This window comes from Biomphalaria glabrata, chromosome 3 (assembly GCF_947242115.1).
Source record: "Biomphalaria glabrata chromosome 3, xgBioGlab47.1, whole genome shotgun sequence".
Classification (NCBI taxonomy): domain Eukaryota; kingdom Metazoa; phylum Mollusca; class Gastropoda; family Planorbidae; genus Biomphalaria; species Biomphalaria glabrata.
Window position 1 is genome coordinate 45,398,923 of NC_074713.1, and position 18,466 is coordinate 45,417,388.

At 36.4% G+C, this 18,466-nt stretch overlaps 1 protein-coding gene across 1 annotated transcript in view; it reads left to right on the forward strand.

Moving 5' to 3' along the window:
• Positions 1-15,974, forward strand: part of LOC106075978 (CCAAT/enhancer-binding protein zeta-like) — a 29,110-nt gene extending 13,136 nt beyond the window's left edge. Inside the window, exons 14-27 of the mRNA XM_013236863.2 lie at positions 644-758; positions 1,316-1,457; positions 1,840-1,920; positions 5,040-5,087; positions 6,483-6,696; positions 7,616-7,752; positions 8,110-8,203; positions 8,844-8,973; positions 9,620-9,711; positions 10,556-10,619; positions 11,816-11,997; positions 12,853-12,955; positions 15,001-15,113; positions 15,729-15,974. Coding sequence (XP_013092317.2) covers positions 644-758; positions 1,316-1,457; positions 1,840-1,920; positions 5,040-5,087; positions 6,483-6,696; positions 7,616-7,752; positions 8,110-8,203; positions 8,844-8,973; positions 9,620-9,711; positions 10,556-10,619; positions 11,816-11,997; positions 12,853-12,955; positions 15,001-15,113; positions 15,729-15,904 — 1,691 coding nt within the window. The 3' untranslated portion in view covers positions 15,905-15,974. The remainder of the gene's footprint in view (positions 1-643; positions 759-1,315; positions 1,458-1,839; positions 1,921-5,039; positions 5,088-6,482; positions 6,697-7,615; positions 7,753-8,109; positions 8,204-8,843; positions 8,974-9,619; positions 9,712-10,555; positions 10,620-11,815; positions 11,998-12,852; positions 12,956-15,000; positions 15,114-15,728) is intronic.
• Positions 15,975-18,466: the final 2,492 nt, after the last annotated feature.

An 18,466-nucleotide genomic window follows, 5' to 3' on the forward strand; every position in this document is an offset into this window, starting at 1 on the left:
TCATCACTGCTATGACAGGGTATTGTCACTGCTACATGTTCTGTCTTGGCAGTACAGTTCACCTCGGTCACATGTGTCTTTTGTTCCACTGCTATGACAGGGTATTGTCACTACTACATGATGTCTTCACTCTACAGCTAACAAATCAGAAATGGGTGAACATCCAAAATGTCAATAACAGAGAAACGTTTTCACTCCCTAGGAATGACTTCCACAACACCACACCTTTCACTTTCCTGATCTCACTCAAAATGGACGCCTTAACTTGCTAAGTCCCTCACATCTCTACTGGCCTGTCAACTCAATAATAGTTTCATTTTCCATTGGCGGAGAAAACATCTTCCTTTTAGTGCTTGCTGAAGCCATTGTGTCCTTCTATTTGTCCTCTTTTGGTGTAACACTTAAATCATGATGGTAGTGTCCACTGCAGGGCTGTACAAATATTCTCTTCACAGTATTTTGTGTTTTTTAAATGTTGAGAACATTAAAGTGTACTATTTTACTTTTAAAGTTGATTTGTGCTAATGTAAACATGTTTGTAGCATAGGTTCGCAAGTGCTCTCCACAGAGATCAGGCATGCTGACTTGAATAAACTAAAATGTCTAAATCTTTAAGATATCTGTAAATGTGTTTCTGTTGAAGAAAACAAAGAGGAGATAGCCCAGCAAATAGATGCCATTTACAAGATCATCCCATCTGTCAACTTTCACACTGGTGTCCAGGCGTTGATGTTATTGCATCAAGTTACAGACACTAGGTATGTTGGTGTGGCTTTAGACTTTTTGCACTTGTTAGCGTTGATATAGTTGTACATAATGAACCCAATTAGGATTGATGCTAATAGTGCTTGTTGTTCAATCCATAACTTTCTTTGATTTATTTATGATATCAACTAAAAGATTAACCCTAACCCTGTAGCTATTTGTAAGAAAGTATTACAAATACTTTGTTTGATTTACAATTTATTGGATCTCTTTAACTCTTTCTCTACGTAATTATTTTTCCACATTTAGAAGGAATTCTCCATTTTGCTCATTACTATTTCACTACCCTGTTATGATTAAGCTTCACGTCATTTGTTATCAGAAAATGTTTTATTTGGTATAGAATTAAAGGAAAATGCATGCTCTTTTTATATAACACAAAGTCAAGTTTATAAAATTAAACATTAATTTAATTTATGAGGTCAAATCAACGTCAATTAGGAGAGAAAGAGTTGACTTAGAATATGGGGTAATGTTTTTTTCATAAACTGGGAATCACAGTACCAAAGCAATGATGTTTCTGTTTCATCTTTTTTCATTTTTTTCCCAGCGCTAGTGCATCAGATCGCTATTTCATGTGTTTGTATCGTAAGTTGGTGGATCCAGCCCTGCACAGCTCATCTAAACAAGGAATATTTCTAAACCTTTTGTTCAAAAGTTTAAAGTCTGATGTTGTTGACAGAAGAATAAAGGTATTGATATTTGACATGTATTCCTTCATACCATACTACTGGACTTTATCATTAATACGCTGCTATACTAGACTATTGGACAGTCTCATTAATTATCTGCTTAACCAGACTATATTAATTAGCTGCTATTGATGTGGCTACAATAATTAGTCCTTTGCGTGTGACTAATATTGACTGGATGTAAAAGGATTATTGATGCTGATAGATTTGCTAATATTCAATCAATATAGTCAAGTTTGGTCACAATTTTATAGGATCTGTTTACCACTACAGTAGGCCTACTTATATTTAAATAAGATTTATGCATTTGTTTTATTTTCATTAACTTTTTTGTTTATTATCTTTAAGCAGCCCTCTTTCTGTTATTCTTTTTTTTTATCAGGCTTTTATCAAAAGAATTCTTCAAGTTTACTCCAGTCATCCTCCCCATACTATATGTGGTGTCCTCATATTATTGTCACAGGTTGGTCAAAATTGTCTGTCTGATAACATTAATATTGTTATAAACCTGGTGGTGGCACAGATGGGGGTAGTGGTGTAAGTGTAGTCAGCCGACGCAAATCGCCCCAGGCCAGCGCTAGACGAGCGGTCAAGCGTGACGAGTTACGACTGTCAGCCGAGTCGAGGGTCAACAGGACAGTTCGGGAAGGATAGCCGACGTGAACAGAGCTCAGGAGCGTCACGAGAGTTATAGTCATCTGACCACCTAGAAACGTCGAGGGGCGTTCTGTCCGGTTCGAGAAGGCCAGTAGGGACCCTATATAAGAGCGGAGGTTGCGCAGTCAAGACGGTCGAGAAAAGGGGCTCAATACAGCAAGGTTCAGAAAGCGGGTTCACGGCAGGGGTTCAGAGCCCGGTTCACTACAGTCCGGTCGACTACAGCACAGTTCAGCGGTGTGGTTCTGTACGGAGCATTACGACGGTTCAGTGCGGAGTACTGTCAAGTACAGTTGAGACGAACGGCGTCTTGATCTTGGTCTGTGATCGAGTCCGACACAACGAGCCCAAGTGTGTGAAGTCAGTCCCGAACTGTTGAACCCAGTGCAAGCCCGGAACGAGACGGAGAGGCCAGTGCAAGACTTGATACGACGGCACGGCTATTAACAGGAGAGATATTTGTTATCGCAGAGCTATTTGTACTGTTCTACGTGCTGCCAATTGTACAGTATTGGCTGTTATTTATGGACATTAAACCTTTACGTTATTTTGGAGCCCTGACTTGTCAAGTTCTTTAAGTTGGTGGTGTATGGTGCAGTTTGCAGAGAGCCTGGATAGTGAGATTCGTAACACTGGTGTCAGAAGTGGGATCGGATCGGAATCGGATTGGATCGGATCTACTATGGCTTGTCTGAAACTGCTGTACGAACTTGAATTTATAGAACTGAGGCGAGAACTGCGTGAACGAGGGCTGAAAAATGGCGGAAAGAAGGAAACCTTACAAGCACGCCTCCGAGAAGACATTGTGGAAGAAGGGGAAGATCCGGACACATATCTGTTTGAAATTAAACCAACTTTAGGAGAGCTCTTGAACTCTGTGCAACAACAGCTAGATGCCATGAACACCAAGATAGCCTCCATGAACCAACGCATACCTGATGTGAAGGAGAGAATCGTCAATACAGAAGTTCGTTCAGATGCTAAAACCAGTGAGAAGGGCCTTGGTGGTGATCATGAGAACCCAGTGAAACCTGACGAAGCCGTTGAGAGGCATATGCAAGTCGAGATATACCAGCCAGGTCCGGACCCAACAGACGTTGGTCCAGCTGCCAAGACTAGAGATGAAAGTCCTGATGGTGGTGAAGAAAACCCAAGGAAACATGACGTTGAAGTTGATGGACATTTGCACGATAAAAGTCATCGACAAGGTCTGAAACCAACAGGCGATCGTCCCGATACTGAGACGAGAGAGAGAGGTCCCGATGATGATGAAGAAAACCGAATGGAGCCTGAAGCCGAAGACGAGGGACCTTCGCACGAGGAGTGTTACCAACCTGCCCCAACAGCATGCCCTCCAGACAAGGCTGAAGATGTTGACCTGTCCCACAATTCCCTGTCCTGTGGATTTGAAGCCCACCCCAGTCCTTCTTCGCAAAGACCTATGAAGCCACCTCTTTGGTCAACAATCTTGGTAATCCCTGCCCTTACATCCTATACCTCTCCATGTGTCAAGTGGCTGCCCTCAGTACCAAACGACAAGAGAGCGATGCAACCACAACGTCACTGCAACAAGAGGACGATCAACTGGAGGAAAAGAAGAAGGCGGCGTTTGCGTAGTCCAACGTGCATGGTGATGCTACCAAGAAATAACTGCAGTCACATGAAGACCAACTGGCGGAGAAGAAGAAGAAGGCTACTTTTGTTGAGTGCAACATGGATGACGATGCGACAACGACATCGATGCAACCAGATGAAGGCTAACTGGAGAAGAAGAAGAAAACGTTTTCTGAATTCAACGTGGATGGCAATGAAAGCACGACGTCTATGCAACCAGGTGAAGGCCAATTGGAGGAGAAGGAAGCGACCATTGCTGACTGCAACATGGATGGCTCCATCAAGCTCAAGAGGCAAGCCAACTGCCACTGATCGACCCCCACCTGCAGCGATGAAACTTTACAGCCAATGTCATGATGTTGATTCTGTCCGGGACGGACAGATCTAAGGAGGGGGCAGTGTTATAAACCTGGTGGTGGCACAGATGGGGGTAGTGGTGTAAGTGTAGTCAGCCGACGCAAATCGCCCCAGGCCAGCGCTAGACGAGCGGTCAAGCGTGACGAGTTACGACTGTCAGCCGAGTCGAGGGTCAACAGGACAGTTCGGGAAGGATAGCCGACGTGAACAGAGCTCAGGAGCGTCACGAGAGTTATAGTCATCTGACCACCTAGAAACGTCGAGGGGCGTTCTGTCCGGTTCGAGAAGGCCAGTAGGGACCCTATATAAGAGCGGAGGTTGCGCAGTCAAGACGGTCGAGAAAAGGGGCTCAATACAGCAAGGTTCAGAAAGCGGGTTCACGGCAGGGGTTCAGAGCCCGGTTCACTACAGTCCGGTCGACTACAGCACAGTTCAGCGGTGTGGTTCTGTACGGAGCATTACGACGGTTCAGTGCGGAGTACTGTCAAGTACAGTTGAGACGAATGGCGTCTTGATCTTGGTCTGTGATCGAGTCCGACACAACGAGCCCAAGTGTGTGAAGTCAGTCCCGAACTGTTGAACCCAGTGCAAGCCCGGAACGAGACGGAGAGGCCAGTGCAAGACTTGATACGACGGCACGGCTATTAACAGGAGAGATATTTGTTATCGCAGAGCTATTTGTACTGTTCTACGTGCTGCCAATTGTACAGTATTGGCTGTTATTTATGGACATTAAACCTTTACGTTATTTTGGAGCCCTGACTTGTCAAGTTCTTTAAGTTGGTGGTGTATGGTGCAGTTTGCAGAGAGCCTGGATAGTGAGATTCGTAACAATATTTTGTCATTAAGATCTTGTTAGGTCATGTTATTACTGTAGACAGCGATAGATGCGAAACAGTACCAAATATTTATTTCTATATGTCTATATTTTGTTCAATGTTCTTTGTTGTATAGATTTTACAGAATAAAGCCGGCTTGATACAGACTTGCTACCAAGGAAAGGTAAGAGCTTACTATGTCATGCTTTCTCCCTTCATAGTTTGTTTTAAGGGTGATGCCTTCAAGATTGTAATTTTTCTTACAATGAACATTTTACCTATTAAATACCAATAAATAAAGAATAATCTAATATATAAAGTAGAATGTAAGGAGTGTGTATGTATGTGTCACGAGTCGATGCTGTGACCTAATTCGACCAGTCTCTAGAAGCCGAGATCAGGTCAGAAGTCCAGAACAAACACATGTTAATTATAGTCATCCAATAAGAGAAAGAGGTTAAGGAAAAAAATAGCATACGTCAGTTTCTAGTAGGTTACAGTTAATAAAGTACGGCTTAGAAAAGTATAAATTATGGGAAAGTTAGTTAGTCGGAGTCCTTGCATTGTAACAGTCCTTGTAGAGGAACAGGTCCTCGCATTGTAACTATTTTTTTATAGTAACATTCTTATGTTTAAACGTTTGCGGGTCAAGTAGTTAAAGTTACATTAATTGAGTTTGTATAGTAAAATTGTTTCAGTAGTAAGTTTTAGCAGTTAAAGTTGTAGTATTAGAAAGTTTCATTTTTATGAAGATATTTAAGTCCAGTTGTTATTGACTTGATTGACTTATATATATGTATAATTTGAAGAAGTTTATTAAAGAAGGTAAAAGAGAACACAGATGTTCCTTTAGTGTGTCATCAAGTCATTCATATAATCTCCGGCGTGATGGTTCTGTTTGAACAATAATTATTATAAGAAGAAATACCAAGAAATAAATAAACAGAAATCATCCCACATAGAAATGACAACCGTGTGACCTGACAACCATGTGACCTCCTATCTAGATTATTGGGGAGACCATAGTATATGTTTAATGTCTCTCCCACATCCGGAAGGCCCTAAAAAAATACCTAAATTCATCTCTAATAAAGAACGAAACTTTTTAACAAATCGAGTAAACCCGTTTTCCCAGTATTTTATATTTAATATGAATATGTTGGCTAAACTGGTAAACCCATTTTCACACTCCGATTTTATTTTCGTGGCAAAATAAAAAAATGAGAAGTAAACATTCGCCATGTTTGACATAGATCAAAATTCATTCCACTAGATCAGTAAAGTAAGGCCCGCAGGCCACTGGTTATATCCAGCTTATGTGTATATGTATCAGCATCAAAGCATAGGCATGAAGACCTACAGACATAGAGCTAAATATTTTCATGATGTTATATAAATATATTACATTTAATTAGGAAGTTAACTTGGGGATTTAAAGAAGGCATAAATTATTATTATGAAATTGTGTTCAGTTTATTCAATATTTATTGAACCATGTTGAGTTTATATTGTGAAGGCTCCAGAAGACAGTAATATGGTTATATATTATATATTTATTAATATTGGGCTTTTCTTACAGGGGGCCTGGACATTTGATGATGATGAAGAGGAACACTTCATAGACTACCCAGAACCAGAGGAAACTGATGGCCAACAGGTTGACAATGAGAACTCTTCCAAAGCTGTTTCTATTACAGAGGAAGATATGCAGCCAGACTCAGAGAGGGAATCAGAGGAACAGATCAATGGGACCAAAGGATCCTGGGTTCATAGAATCAACTATGCTGGATCAGGTCTGAAAGCTATTTTAGTGTTTATTAAAATTGGTTACTTATACAGACATTATGTGGTCATTGAAGAAAGGTCACCACAGTCTCCCCAGAACATGTTAGTTTACTCTCTATCAGTGTTGATGATAGTGAAAGTGTTATGTGAAAATGTTATACCAGAAAATAATAATTGTGGCATGCAGATGGCTAGGCACTTGTGCACAAACAGCAATCAGTAAGCACTTACTAAGAGATGAATTGGATGAATACCATATTACAATATTTCTGGTACACCAGAATAGTTACATATTTAACAAGATTTTTAGTGATTCTTTAGCATTTGGAAAAATTTTATTATATTATTTTTTTATTCAGGTTTATTGATACTGGCTTGATACAGTTAAGCTAAAACTCTTTCACTGATCCAAAGTTATAAGTAATTGTATACTTTCTGCAATATTTATAATAGTAATTGTATTTAGTGAGAAATTACAATTTCAATAAAGCGAAATGGCAATGTCTTGGATTACATTTAAAATATATGACAAGAACATTTAACAAACAAAAACGAGAGAGTGCTCAAACTATCACTATTTTAGTCAGCCATTGTGGAACCTTTACGCAGTTAGTTGTACAAAAACTTAAGATAGCAAGGAGTGAGTGTAGGCTGATTCTGAAACAATGTGACCTAGGCTTCAACGAAGGAGGACATGTTAAAGTAATTGTTATCATGTTAACAAGGTTTTTTTTGTCTCTTGAAAATAAATTATTTCAAGCTTTTATACCCCCCCCCCCCCTCAGCTGGTATAAAGTGTTTTGAAATATCAAGCTGTAACGTTTGATCCTGAAAACAGTATGAACCACTGCTTTTTGAAATTGTATAGAATTAGGCAAGTTTTGCTCTGCACCATGTGTATGTTTATATTTCTTCTCTGGCTACTAGGTCATGGTTCGTTGTATGACCCATATGTGAGAAATCCTCTCTACACCCACGCTGAGACTGAGTGTACTGCTGAGCTGCACCAGTTAGTCCGACACTATCATCCAACTGTCAGGCTCTACTCTGTGATGTTGATGAAGGTATTGCTTTGAGGAAGTCATGTTGGGCTACAACTATCATTTGTTTTGATCTCTGTTGTCATTGTTATATTTGACATGGCATTACAACTTACCAAAGTGTTGTTGTTCAGCGGAGGGTCTGTTGTTTATAATGATGCAGAATTGTTAATTCTATAAAAAAAATATTTTACATGAATGACTTACCCTCAGACCAAATCATTTTATAGTATCTCTTATGTCTGCATTTTATGAATGTAAACTGTGAATGTTTATACGAAAAATTACTGCAGTTACAGATTTTATCAATTACTTAAAATGTTTGTAAGAAAATTAGATTTTTTTCTTTTTGCTTATGCTTCTAAATGTTGTTGTCATCAGGGACAGCCTATTCATTATGATGGTGATCCAGTTAAAGATTTCACACTAGCCAGGTTTCTTGACAGATTTGTTTACAAGAATCCCAAAAAGATTGGTAATTTGGCTTACATTTTGCATTATAGAACCAGTTTTCTTAAATAGAGTATTGATCTCCCCTTCCCCACCAGAGAAGTAAAGCTACAACTACGTAAATATTTGTTACGATTACTTTAGGTATCAAACTATCTTAAGGGAAACTTAGAGTGGTAAAATACTTGTTTAGAGTTTTGGTATATTGAGTTAAAATGTATGGCTTAAAGCCTGTCTGTCTAGAATGTTTTTGAAATAAAGGTTGTATATGTACTGGTACATTTCAAAATCTGATCTGGCCTGAGAGAAAAAAAATTATTATAGCTTTTTATAGAGCGCTACATTCATGCTTATAGCATGCTCCGAGTGCTATGGTCCAATCTCATTTGTGGACCAGTGGGAGGAGGGGGTATCTGGGAGAAGGATTTTCCATGCTGCCTTTAGGTGCTCAGTAAACACAACTCTGCTTGAGTCGGGTGTCGAACCTCAAGCCCCTTTCATAAGGTAGCCATGCCAAGTTCAAGCATACTTAGCCTCTTGACCATGCATCCCACAAATGGAGAAATGGAAAGAAAACTTATGATGTTTTGAAAACCCAACTTTATGTAGCTTTATATAAAGTCACTGAAGTTAAAAGGTAAATTCATGATTTGTTTTCCTCCCAGACAAAGCTGCCAATGTAGGCTATTTTAGAAAGTCAGGGCCATCAGGTATCAGAGCTGTACCTGTCAACTCTAATGAGTACCTAGAAATTGGTGAAGAGGATATTCCAGAGGATGAGAAATTCTTTTACAGGTAAGTGTAATGTGGTTTTCTTTGAGTGGAGAGCTAGTGAAGTGAAAACATTATGTTGCTTAAAAAAAATGCCATCTTCTTCATTCTGCTTAAATTATGTGTATCAGCTTTTTCTGGTCTTTCTATCTTTTGTTTTTAAAATTATTATGCATTTTTATGCACATAAGTATAAATATTTTAAACATTATCGAAAATTTTGTTTAAAAAGTTTCAGTTCAAAACAACATACACTGTTGAATCTCTAATTTTGTTTTCTTTGAGATGGATGTTGGTTACATAGGTCTTCCTAAAAAGTGCCCTTTTTGTTATAATTGAATGATTATGTATGTGAACTATTATTTTTAATGAGAGGAAAATATATTACTTAGTATATTACACATATTTTCTCCAGCTAGCTACAAGTATCAACTCTCTTCATTTCTTGTTCTGTATATTGTACACCTTGTATTGATATAGTTCCAATTCAATAATTTAACAGTTTGTCTTCTTTTTTAAATATTCGATTCAAGTTGCCAATTATGTCATAGCTGCTAGTACTTTTAGTGACTTGATTTAGTAAAAAAAAAATGAATGTGAAATTCAAGCAGTTGATGATTTTGAAATGTTATGTATTAATTTCTACATGAATCAAAATGATGATTTAAAGGTACTTTAAAGAGAGAGCACTCAGAAAACAAGATGAAGAGGAAGATGATGATAATGAAAGTATTGATGATGATGAATTTGACTCTTATCTAGGTCAGTTTGTGTGTGTGGTGGAGACTAGATCGGAGACCAGTCATTATAAAAGACCTGAACACTGACCTGCAATGCCACAACCCGTGGACAGTTAAGGCCAATAGCTCATTGCCACGCCACAGGACGTGACATGGAAACAAGCCACTGGTCTTCACTGCCCATTGGTTGCGAATACACAGTGTTCAGGCCTTCTATACCAATTGGTCTCACTAAATCTAATTACAAACTTTTGTACTATTGAAATTTCTAGAAAATGTATTTTTCATTTGAGCCTATATACAGATCTTTAACTGGCCACTTAATCCTATTTATTATTTTTGCCTTATGAGAAACAGCCGAGAATGGGTGAGTCTATTCTTTCATTCATGCCAACTTCTTCTTTTACATTTGATTTCTTCTGTCCTTTCTTCTTTCACTTCACCATATTTGTTTGAACAAGGCAGATTGATGTACAATCTGATGGATTTTCCCTTGTTTTTACATGAACATCATACTCCATTATCTTATCTTATATAAAGTTATATTTGAACAGAACACTAAGTAGAGATTAGTGGCATGTAAATAAACAAGCCAAGACTTTCTGACTTTCAGCTAAGAATTTGTTTCAAAGAAAATACGTTATTTGTGCTGTTATGTATAATAGCCACTGACAGACTTATGCCAGTTTGATTTGGACTACTTAAAAATGCTTTTATTTGCCCTTTTCCTTGTCTAGATTCTACCACTTCAATGTTTTGTTCATATCAAAAGCATATCAATAAATCTCCTATTATTTGGTGTTTTTATTAAATATATTTACGTTTTTAAAAAATGTGTACAAATTGTATTTTACTTTGTATTTCAGATAGCTTTGAGAAGTCTGTAGATAAAGGTGACGTTGATGATCTGGACTTAGACTTTGCATCTGAGTATGTTTGCAATGACTTATTTTGTTCTCTGTTGTTTTTTTTTCGTTTACATTAATTCTAAGCGTAAAAAAAATATAAAGTTATCTAGCATTAGTTCCCTTTACCCTCAGAAACAAATTAAAACTGGATTCTGCAAAGAAAGTCTGTTAGGGCTTGATACATTTATTTTGACGTTTTTGAATGTATATTTATTACAATGTATGCTACATGGCGTTGTAATTTTTGAAAATCTGGTGAGAATTATTTTAAAGTCAGTTGTCATTGGGCTGGCCACCATATTGGATATTACTTTTTTTTTAAAATAACCTTTTTATAATGGTCAAACAGGATAACTAGGTCATTGTAGTAGTCAGGATTATTTCTTTTTGTATTTTATAGTAAATCAGTAGATAAAATGTCAGCACACACAATCCCATAGTTCAAGTTTTGATGTAGTCCCTGCCTTCCCCCCATTTTTTTTCTTACCTCATAGATTTGTTTCTTAGAAAATATTTTTTTTTAGAAAGCATCACGTTATTTGTTATAATTGTGTCAATTTCAAGTGGTTCTAATTATTTGTCATTAAAAGGAACAAAGGGGAGCGAATCTGGTTATTCATTTTTCTTTTTTGAGGACCTCTAAAATTAAAATGAACTCACTGGTTACAATGTATCATCGTAAAGTGTTCATTTTAAGTAATGTTTAGTGGTTGTTTTTTTTTTTTTGTTTTGTTTTTTTTTGTTTTTTTGCTGGTAAGAAGATACACTTGAAATGGGAACCTGTTTCTAGTTGTCATGATCACTAAAACATTTTTTGGTCTCGCAAGGGGAGATAAGAGAGTAAATAGAAATGTCAACTTAGAGGTAGAGGAAAAAGTTTTGGACTTACTGCAAATCTTAGGTCAAAATTTGTTTTGGAAGAGAGAAGGGGAATGTTGTCTGCTCAATGCCTTTGTTTCGAATAAGTAATATATCATTAATCTATTAAACTTTTCAGTTATTAATATGAAGAAATAAATCCGTATTTTAATTCTATGAAAGTTCAAATCATCAACTTTTTGTGTTTGACTTGAATCTGGATGATTTATGAAAATCTTGTCAACCCCAAAATATTACAAAATTTGGATTGAACTTTCGACTTACCTGTAAATTTACGAAGTTAAGTATCTTTTTTGTTTCTTTCATGTTGTCCCTTGCGTCTTTATTTTTTCGTAACAGTCACAAGAAGGATAAAAAGGGAGTAGCTAAAGAAGACAGCAGTGAGGAGGAAGAGTATGATGAGGAGGATGATGATGAAGATTTGGATTTAGAAGATGATGAGCTGGCCGCTGAATTCCAGCAGGAGATGGGGGAGGAAATGGACATAGAGGAGGATGGTCACTTCTCACCAGATGAGGATGGTAATACTCTTGATGCGTTGCTGATTTGTCACACTTTGTAGACATGTCTTAATAGAGAACTCTGAAAGTATTAAATGCTCATAGACTGCTTCTTTATTATATTACAGAACGCTAGGGACTAAGTGTTTGGTTACTCAGCTTTTTAGTGACTAAGTGTTTGGTTGCTCAGCTTTTTAGTGACTAAGTGTTTGGTTGCTCAGCTTTTTAGTGACTAAGTGTTTGGTTGCTCAGCTTTTTAGTGACTAAGTGTTTGGTTGCTCAGCTTTTTAGTGACTAAGTGTTTGGTTGCTCAGCTGTGGGTTAAAAGCTCCAATCGTTATGAAAATTCTTGCTTAAGATTTTCAACAGTTTTTACGCCCACCCAATTAGTATTGGTACTTGTTTGGGAGAAAAAAGATTGTTGGTTCTGGTCTATATATTTTCCAATTCACCTGCCTTTTAGAATTTAAAGCTCTAAAGTGAAAGTTGTACTCTTCTTGGAAGAATAGAGCTGACAAATGTGAGTTTTGAAAAGTCGCAACACATTGCCATTAACTGGAGTGGAAAACATTAAAATCCAAATGATTAAAAGGCATACTTACTTCTTGCAGACAATGGCTTTGTCTGATTTACATGAGACACAAATATAGGTCACATCTGGGTCTGTGTAACTAGTGCCTTATTATTACCACTGACATTTTTATGAATGCAAACTGACTGACTAGCATAATCAATGAGCTCATTGTTTTATTTTGTAGAAGTTCTGAGTATTTTCTTTAAAAGAGTTGTAGTAAAACAACTGAAGCTGAATGGTAAAACTTTTCTGATAGATGTACAATTGATGGATGTAAAGTTCCAATATGAACTGTTCCTCAGATGAGCTTCATGCCTTGTTTCATGGGGATTCCAAGAAGAAAAAAAGAAAGACTCAACCTGATGATGATTTTGATTTAGAAAAGCCAAAGAAAAAAAAGAAAAAGTAAGCTACAGTAGAAAAATAATTTATTTTTTTTATCATCGTACACTTTCTATATTTGTTAATCATTGGTGCACTTCCTATATTTGTTAATCATTGGTGCACTTCCTATATTTGTTATTCATTGGTTCCCTTCCTATATTTGTTAATCATGGTACCCCGACAAAATATCGCAAACAAAATAGTGCAGAAAAACTATTTTTCAATCATTTTGAAAGAACTACTTTAGATATCCTAAAATATGAATACAGACAATATTTTTTTTGTTTTAATGTTATCATTATTCTTCAGTCATTCGCAGGAAACACTTTAAATATCTTAAAACATAAATATGCAAACAGTAAGCAAAAATTATAATAAGCTAAAATGAATAATTTCTTATTCCAAAAGTGCACTTTGAAAACAGGCAAAGATACTTGTCAGATTTACACACACACTCACACACACAAACACAAACTTTCACAAAGCTAAATTGTAGGAAATGTCATGTAGGAATTCCATCACTGCTTGAAAGGGGTCACCACTTTTCAAAATCCTGTTTTTATCAAGTTATGCATTTTAAACATTGGTGAAAAGGAAAATGATATAAAATTTAAAGTACTCTCGTTCTTCGCATATATGGTATACTTTCAGATCTATTCATATTGAAAAAGATAGAGACATCAACAAAAATGATGCCCAGGACATTAAATTACTAATAATTCAGTACTTTTATACACATCATATATAAGTCAGCACTATTTTGTCTTGCGCTATTTTGTCGGGAAATTTCGCTCTATTTTGTCCGCGCTATTTTGTTGGGCCACCGTTAATCATTGGTGCACTTCCTATTTTGTTGAGTGCAAGCTCACAAATATCATGGTTGCTTTCAACTGGAAACTAAAAAAAAATTATGAAAAAGGAATAATGAATAACTACCTTAAAACGTTTTAGAAGGATTTGAAAACATTTGGTATTGAGATAAATCAAACAATCAAATCTGAAGCATTTAATAGTGTTTACTAAGGGAGTAAATAACAAACCAGCTTTAAACAAACATAAGTTATAACAAGCCAGCTTAAACAAACATAAGTTATAACAAGCTAGCTTAAACATAATATATAACAAGCTAGCTTAAACATAAGTTATAACAAGCTAGCTTAAACAAACAAGCCAGTGTAAACAAACACAAGTTATAACAAACCAGCTTAAACAAACACAAGTTATAACAAACCAGCTTAAACATAAGTTATAACAAACCAGTGTAAACAAACACAAGTTATAACAAGCCAGTGTAAACAAACACAAGTTATAACAAACCAGCTTAAACATAAGTTATAACAAACCAGTGTAAACAAACACAAGTTATAACAAGCCAGTGTAAACAAACACAAGTTATAACAAACCAGCTTAAACATAAGTTATAACAAGCCAGTGTAAACAAACACAAGTTATAACAAACCAGCTTAAACAAACACAAGTTATAACAAACCAGCTTAAACATAAGTTATAACAAACCAGTGTAAACAAACACAAGTTATAACAAGCCAGTGTAAACAAACACAAGTTATAACAAACCAGCTTAAACATAAGTTATAACAAACCAGTGTAAACAAACACAAGTTATAACAAGCTAGCTTAAACATAAGTTATAACAAACCAGTGTAAACAAACACAAGTTATAACAAGCCAGCTTAAACAAACATAAGTTATAACAAGCTAGCTTAAACATAAGTTATAACAAGCTAGCTTAAACAAACAAGCCAGTGTAAACAAACACAAGTTATAACAAACCAGCTTAAACAAACATAAGTTATAACAAGCCAGTGTAAACAAACACAAGTTATAACAAACCAGCTTAAACATAAGTTATAACAAGCTAGCTTAAACATAAGTTATAACAAGCTAACTTAAACATAAGTTATAACAAACCAACATAAACAAACATAATTTATAACAAGCCAACATAAACAAACATAAGTTATAACAAGCCAACATAAACAAACATAAATAAGTTATAACAGGCGTCTGTTTTTCTAACATGATTGTAAACTTTCTTCTGTTTCTAGAACCGACACATCCGACTTGTTTGCTTCAGCTGAACAGTTTGCTCATTTGTTGGATGAGGAGAACGACACATTGCAGGGAGGAAGCAGTGATCTCTTGAACAGAGACAAGTCAGGTCAGACATAGCATTGGTTGTTTTAGTGAACTTAAAAGACTTTGATCCTGGTTATAGTTGACTGATCTTATGATCTCATTCATTTAGTTGGAAATGTCCAGGAGCCAACAGGTCAAAATAAAAAAAAAAATTTGGCAAGATGAAAAAATACGACTTACATGCTGCATCTCAAAATGTATGCGTTTTTTAAAAATATTTAAAGTTCCATCTCATTTGTTTCTATAATTCATAGTCAATTGCATTTTCTGATTGAAGTCTTTTAATAGGTTGACCACAATTTTACTGTAAGAGTTAATTTTTTGGATCAAAACATAATCCTGACAATTAAGTTTGCCCTCTGTTTGTATGTGAACAAGTTTTGCAATACTTGTTTGTTTCTTTTATCAGACCATCATGATGGCATGGCTAGCAAAATTTAAATGAGAACTGAAAGTAAAAAAAGAACATTTCATTAGTTTTCTTCTCTAAGAGTGTCCATGCTGTTTTGACCACTTTTGATGTTGCTTTGATCTGTGGATTTCTAATCTGTGTTAATTTATTTTTAAATTCTAGATTTACAATTTAGTGTTTTCTTTGATTTTTTTTATTTATGTATTGTATATTTATTTTTTGTAGCCAAGAAACAGTTGGCCTGGGAAATGGACAGAGACCGCTGGCTGCATGATAAGAAGGGGAGATCATTCAAAGGCAAGCACAAGGCACCCAGGCAGAAGAGTGGCAAAGGTTTTGGTAAAAAAACTATGACTGCGCAGTCTAAACAAAAGATACAAAATAAAAAACACAAAAAGTAAATTATTGATAGATAACAAATGTTATTTGTATGTATTTGAAAAGCATTACATAATAAACACATTAAAATAATATGAATGCATTTTTTTTTTTTTTGGTATATCTATATCTCTCTCTTAAATATATGTTTGTAAAATAATTAATTTGGATGCTCCTTTAGAGTTGAAGATAATCTTCCTAGTCCAAACCTCCCACAGGACAAGAAGGGATGGCAGTTGGCAGGGTATGCACCTGGGATCATCTATGATGGAATGATTGTCCAATGAGCTTACCCTACAACCAGGCAGCCATTCTCTGAAATATTTCAACAATATTTATTCCCGTTCATTGTAACATCTGTATGACAAAATTTGACCACAAGTCACTGGTACAATGTGTCTAGAGGAAACAAACTTTAAAACATCAAAGGCACAAATAATTTTTTTTTTATTTGGTCTTAAATTAAAAACAAAATACAAGATAAAAAAAAAATTAATTAAAATGAACTGTCTGTAAACTCAGCATACAAATGTAGATATAAATTGTCTTTAAAACAAAAGGGCTCTTTGGCAGCTATATATACATATGAGAACCCCCCCCCCCCCCCCCCGACATGTAGACAGTGAAAAGAGAATCTAACTAGACAGTTGGGCAGAAAAAGGCTTTGTTTGTTTAAGGTGTGACTAAATATGTAGGTCATAGTGGACTCTGTGTTTCTTCTTGAAGGCAATACTTTATTGTTGTTTTTATATTGATGTTCTAAAATATTCTGAGTGCTTTAAGAATAGTTTTATGAAGTGCTATTGAAACACGAGAATACTTCTTGTAATGTAAGCTTTGGACGAACTGATAAAAGGTCTTTATACCTAGTTGAAAAAGTATTTTCAAAATGGCTACAACAAAAAATAAAAAAAATGTCATCTTTAATCACATTAAGTGAAATAGGACCAAGACGCAATAAAAAAAATTACTTTTGAAAAAATTATTTTAGAAAAATGGATATTAAAAAAAAAGAATTGAATATTATGTATTATGTAGACAGGTGTGGTGGGCGAGTGGTCAAGATCTTGGCTACTGGACAGAGGGTCCTAAGTTTGAATTCTGGCGAATTTTAAAATGTGTAGGTCACAACCCAACTTGGATGGGTACCTGTTAAACATTCTGGAAGTACAAGTTGTTGTACTGGTCACACGATACCCTCGTTATCTTTCAGCCATGAAGACAGATGACCTTTACCCTTGCCCTCATAGATCACAAGGTCTGATAGGGGAACACTTACTTACCTATATTAGGAACTATTTCATTATAAATAACCATGAATTATAATAAGTCACGAAGGCATATTTGCTTATAATTAAACATACTTTTAGTATAATTGAAATGGTCTATTTTGTCTAGCTGAGACTCTTACAGTATCTGTTGGAGCTTTTTGGTTCAATCTCTTCCTTTCAAAATGTAAAGAATTGAGAATGAATTGACATTTCATTTGCATCATTATGTCAAAGATTAAAAATAAACATCTCCATCTAAAGTCAACTTGGTTTCAACTTGGTGCACAAATTCAAGTCCGTTCTTTCTGTTTCCTACAGATCTAGATATTAAATGACCAGGCGCTCACAGAAATGTTTCAAGCAGTGATGCACAAACTATGGTCTGCGTGTCACATTTGGCCCATGACGAAGCTGTCCGCTCTCAAAAGTTCTACTTCTACCTCTCAAAAGTTCTACCTACATTGTACACTGAAGACAGTGGAATATAAACGACCGCGATATTAGTTTTTTTTAAAAATGTTTTACATTTACATTGAACAAAGTTGTTCCTTCAGAGTTGAAGATAATCTACTTCCTAGTCTAAACCTCCCGCAGAACGACAAGGGATGGCAGCGGGCAGGGTATGAACTCGAGACCATCGAGACAACCAGCGCGCATACCTCACGACCAGTGACACAGGTGGAAATGGTCGTAAGAGGAAACGACTAGTTAAATAGGGAAGAAAAAAACAAACAACAACCTTCCGTAGGAGTGCTTAAGAACAGTGTGAGCACACTTTCATTGCACGGGTGGAGGATTGAAAGAACTACAATCATGTCACAAATCCACACACCATTCTTGAGAGGACCATTTCATAAATGCTGAGTCCCTCGAGGTATAGTGAAAGAAAAATGGTGGGGGTCCTCGGTGTAAGCGGACTGGCCTGGAGCACATGGAGACACTGGAAATGGAAATGTGAAACATATACATCTGCTTGGATCTCTCCCACTGTTCAGTCAGGCCGGCGGAAGAGAGCTTTGCTTTTTTTTTATTTTGCTGGCCTTGAGTTTCAAGAGCCTCGGCTCAACTAAACGATTTCAAATGGGCGGGGCAGGGGATGACGTCAGCAGGGCTCGAGACCATGGCCATTATGATAACAGTCTGGAGTGAATACGTCACAACCAGTCAGTCAGACAACCGTTTGTCTTGCCACATTGAATACCCCACGACCAGTCAGTCAGACAACCGTTTGTCTTGCCGCATTGAATAAGTCACAACCAGTCAGTCAGACAACCGTTTGCAACCAGTCAGTCAGACAACCGTTTGTCTTGCCAC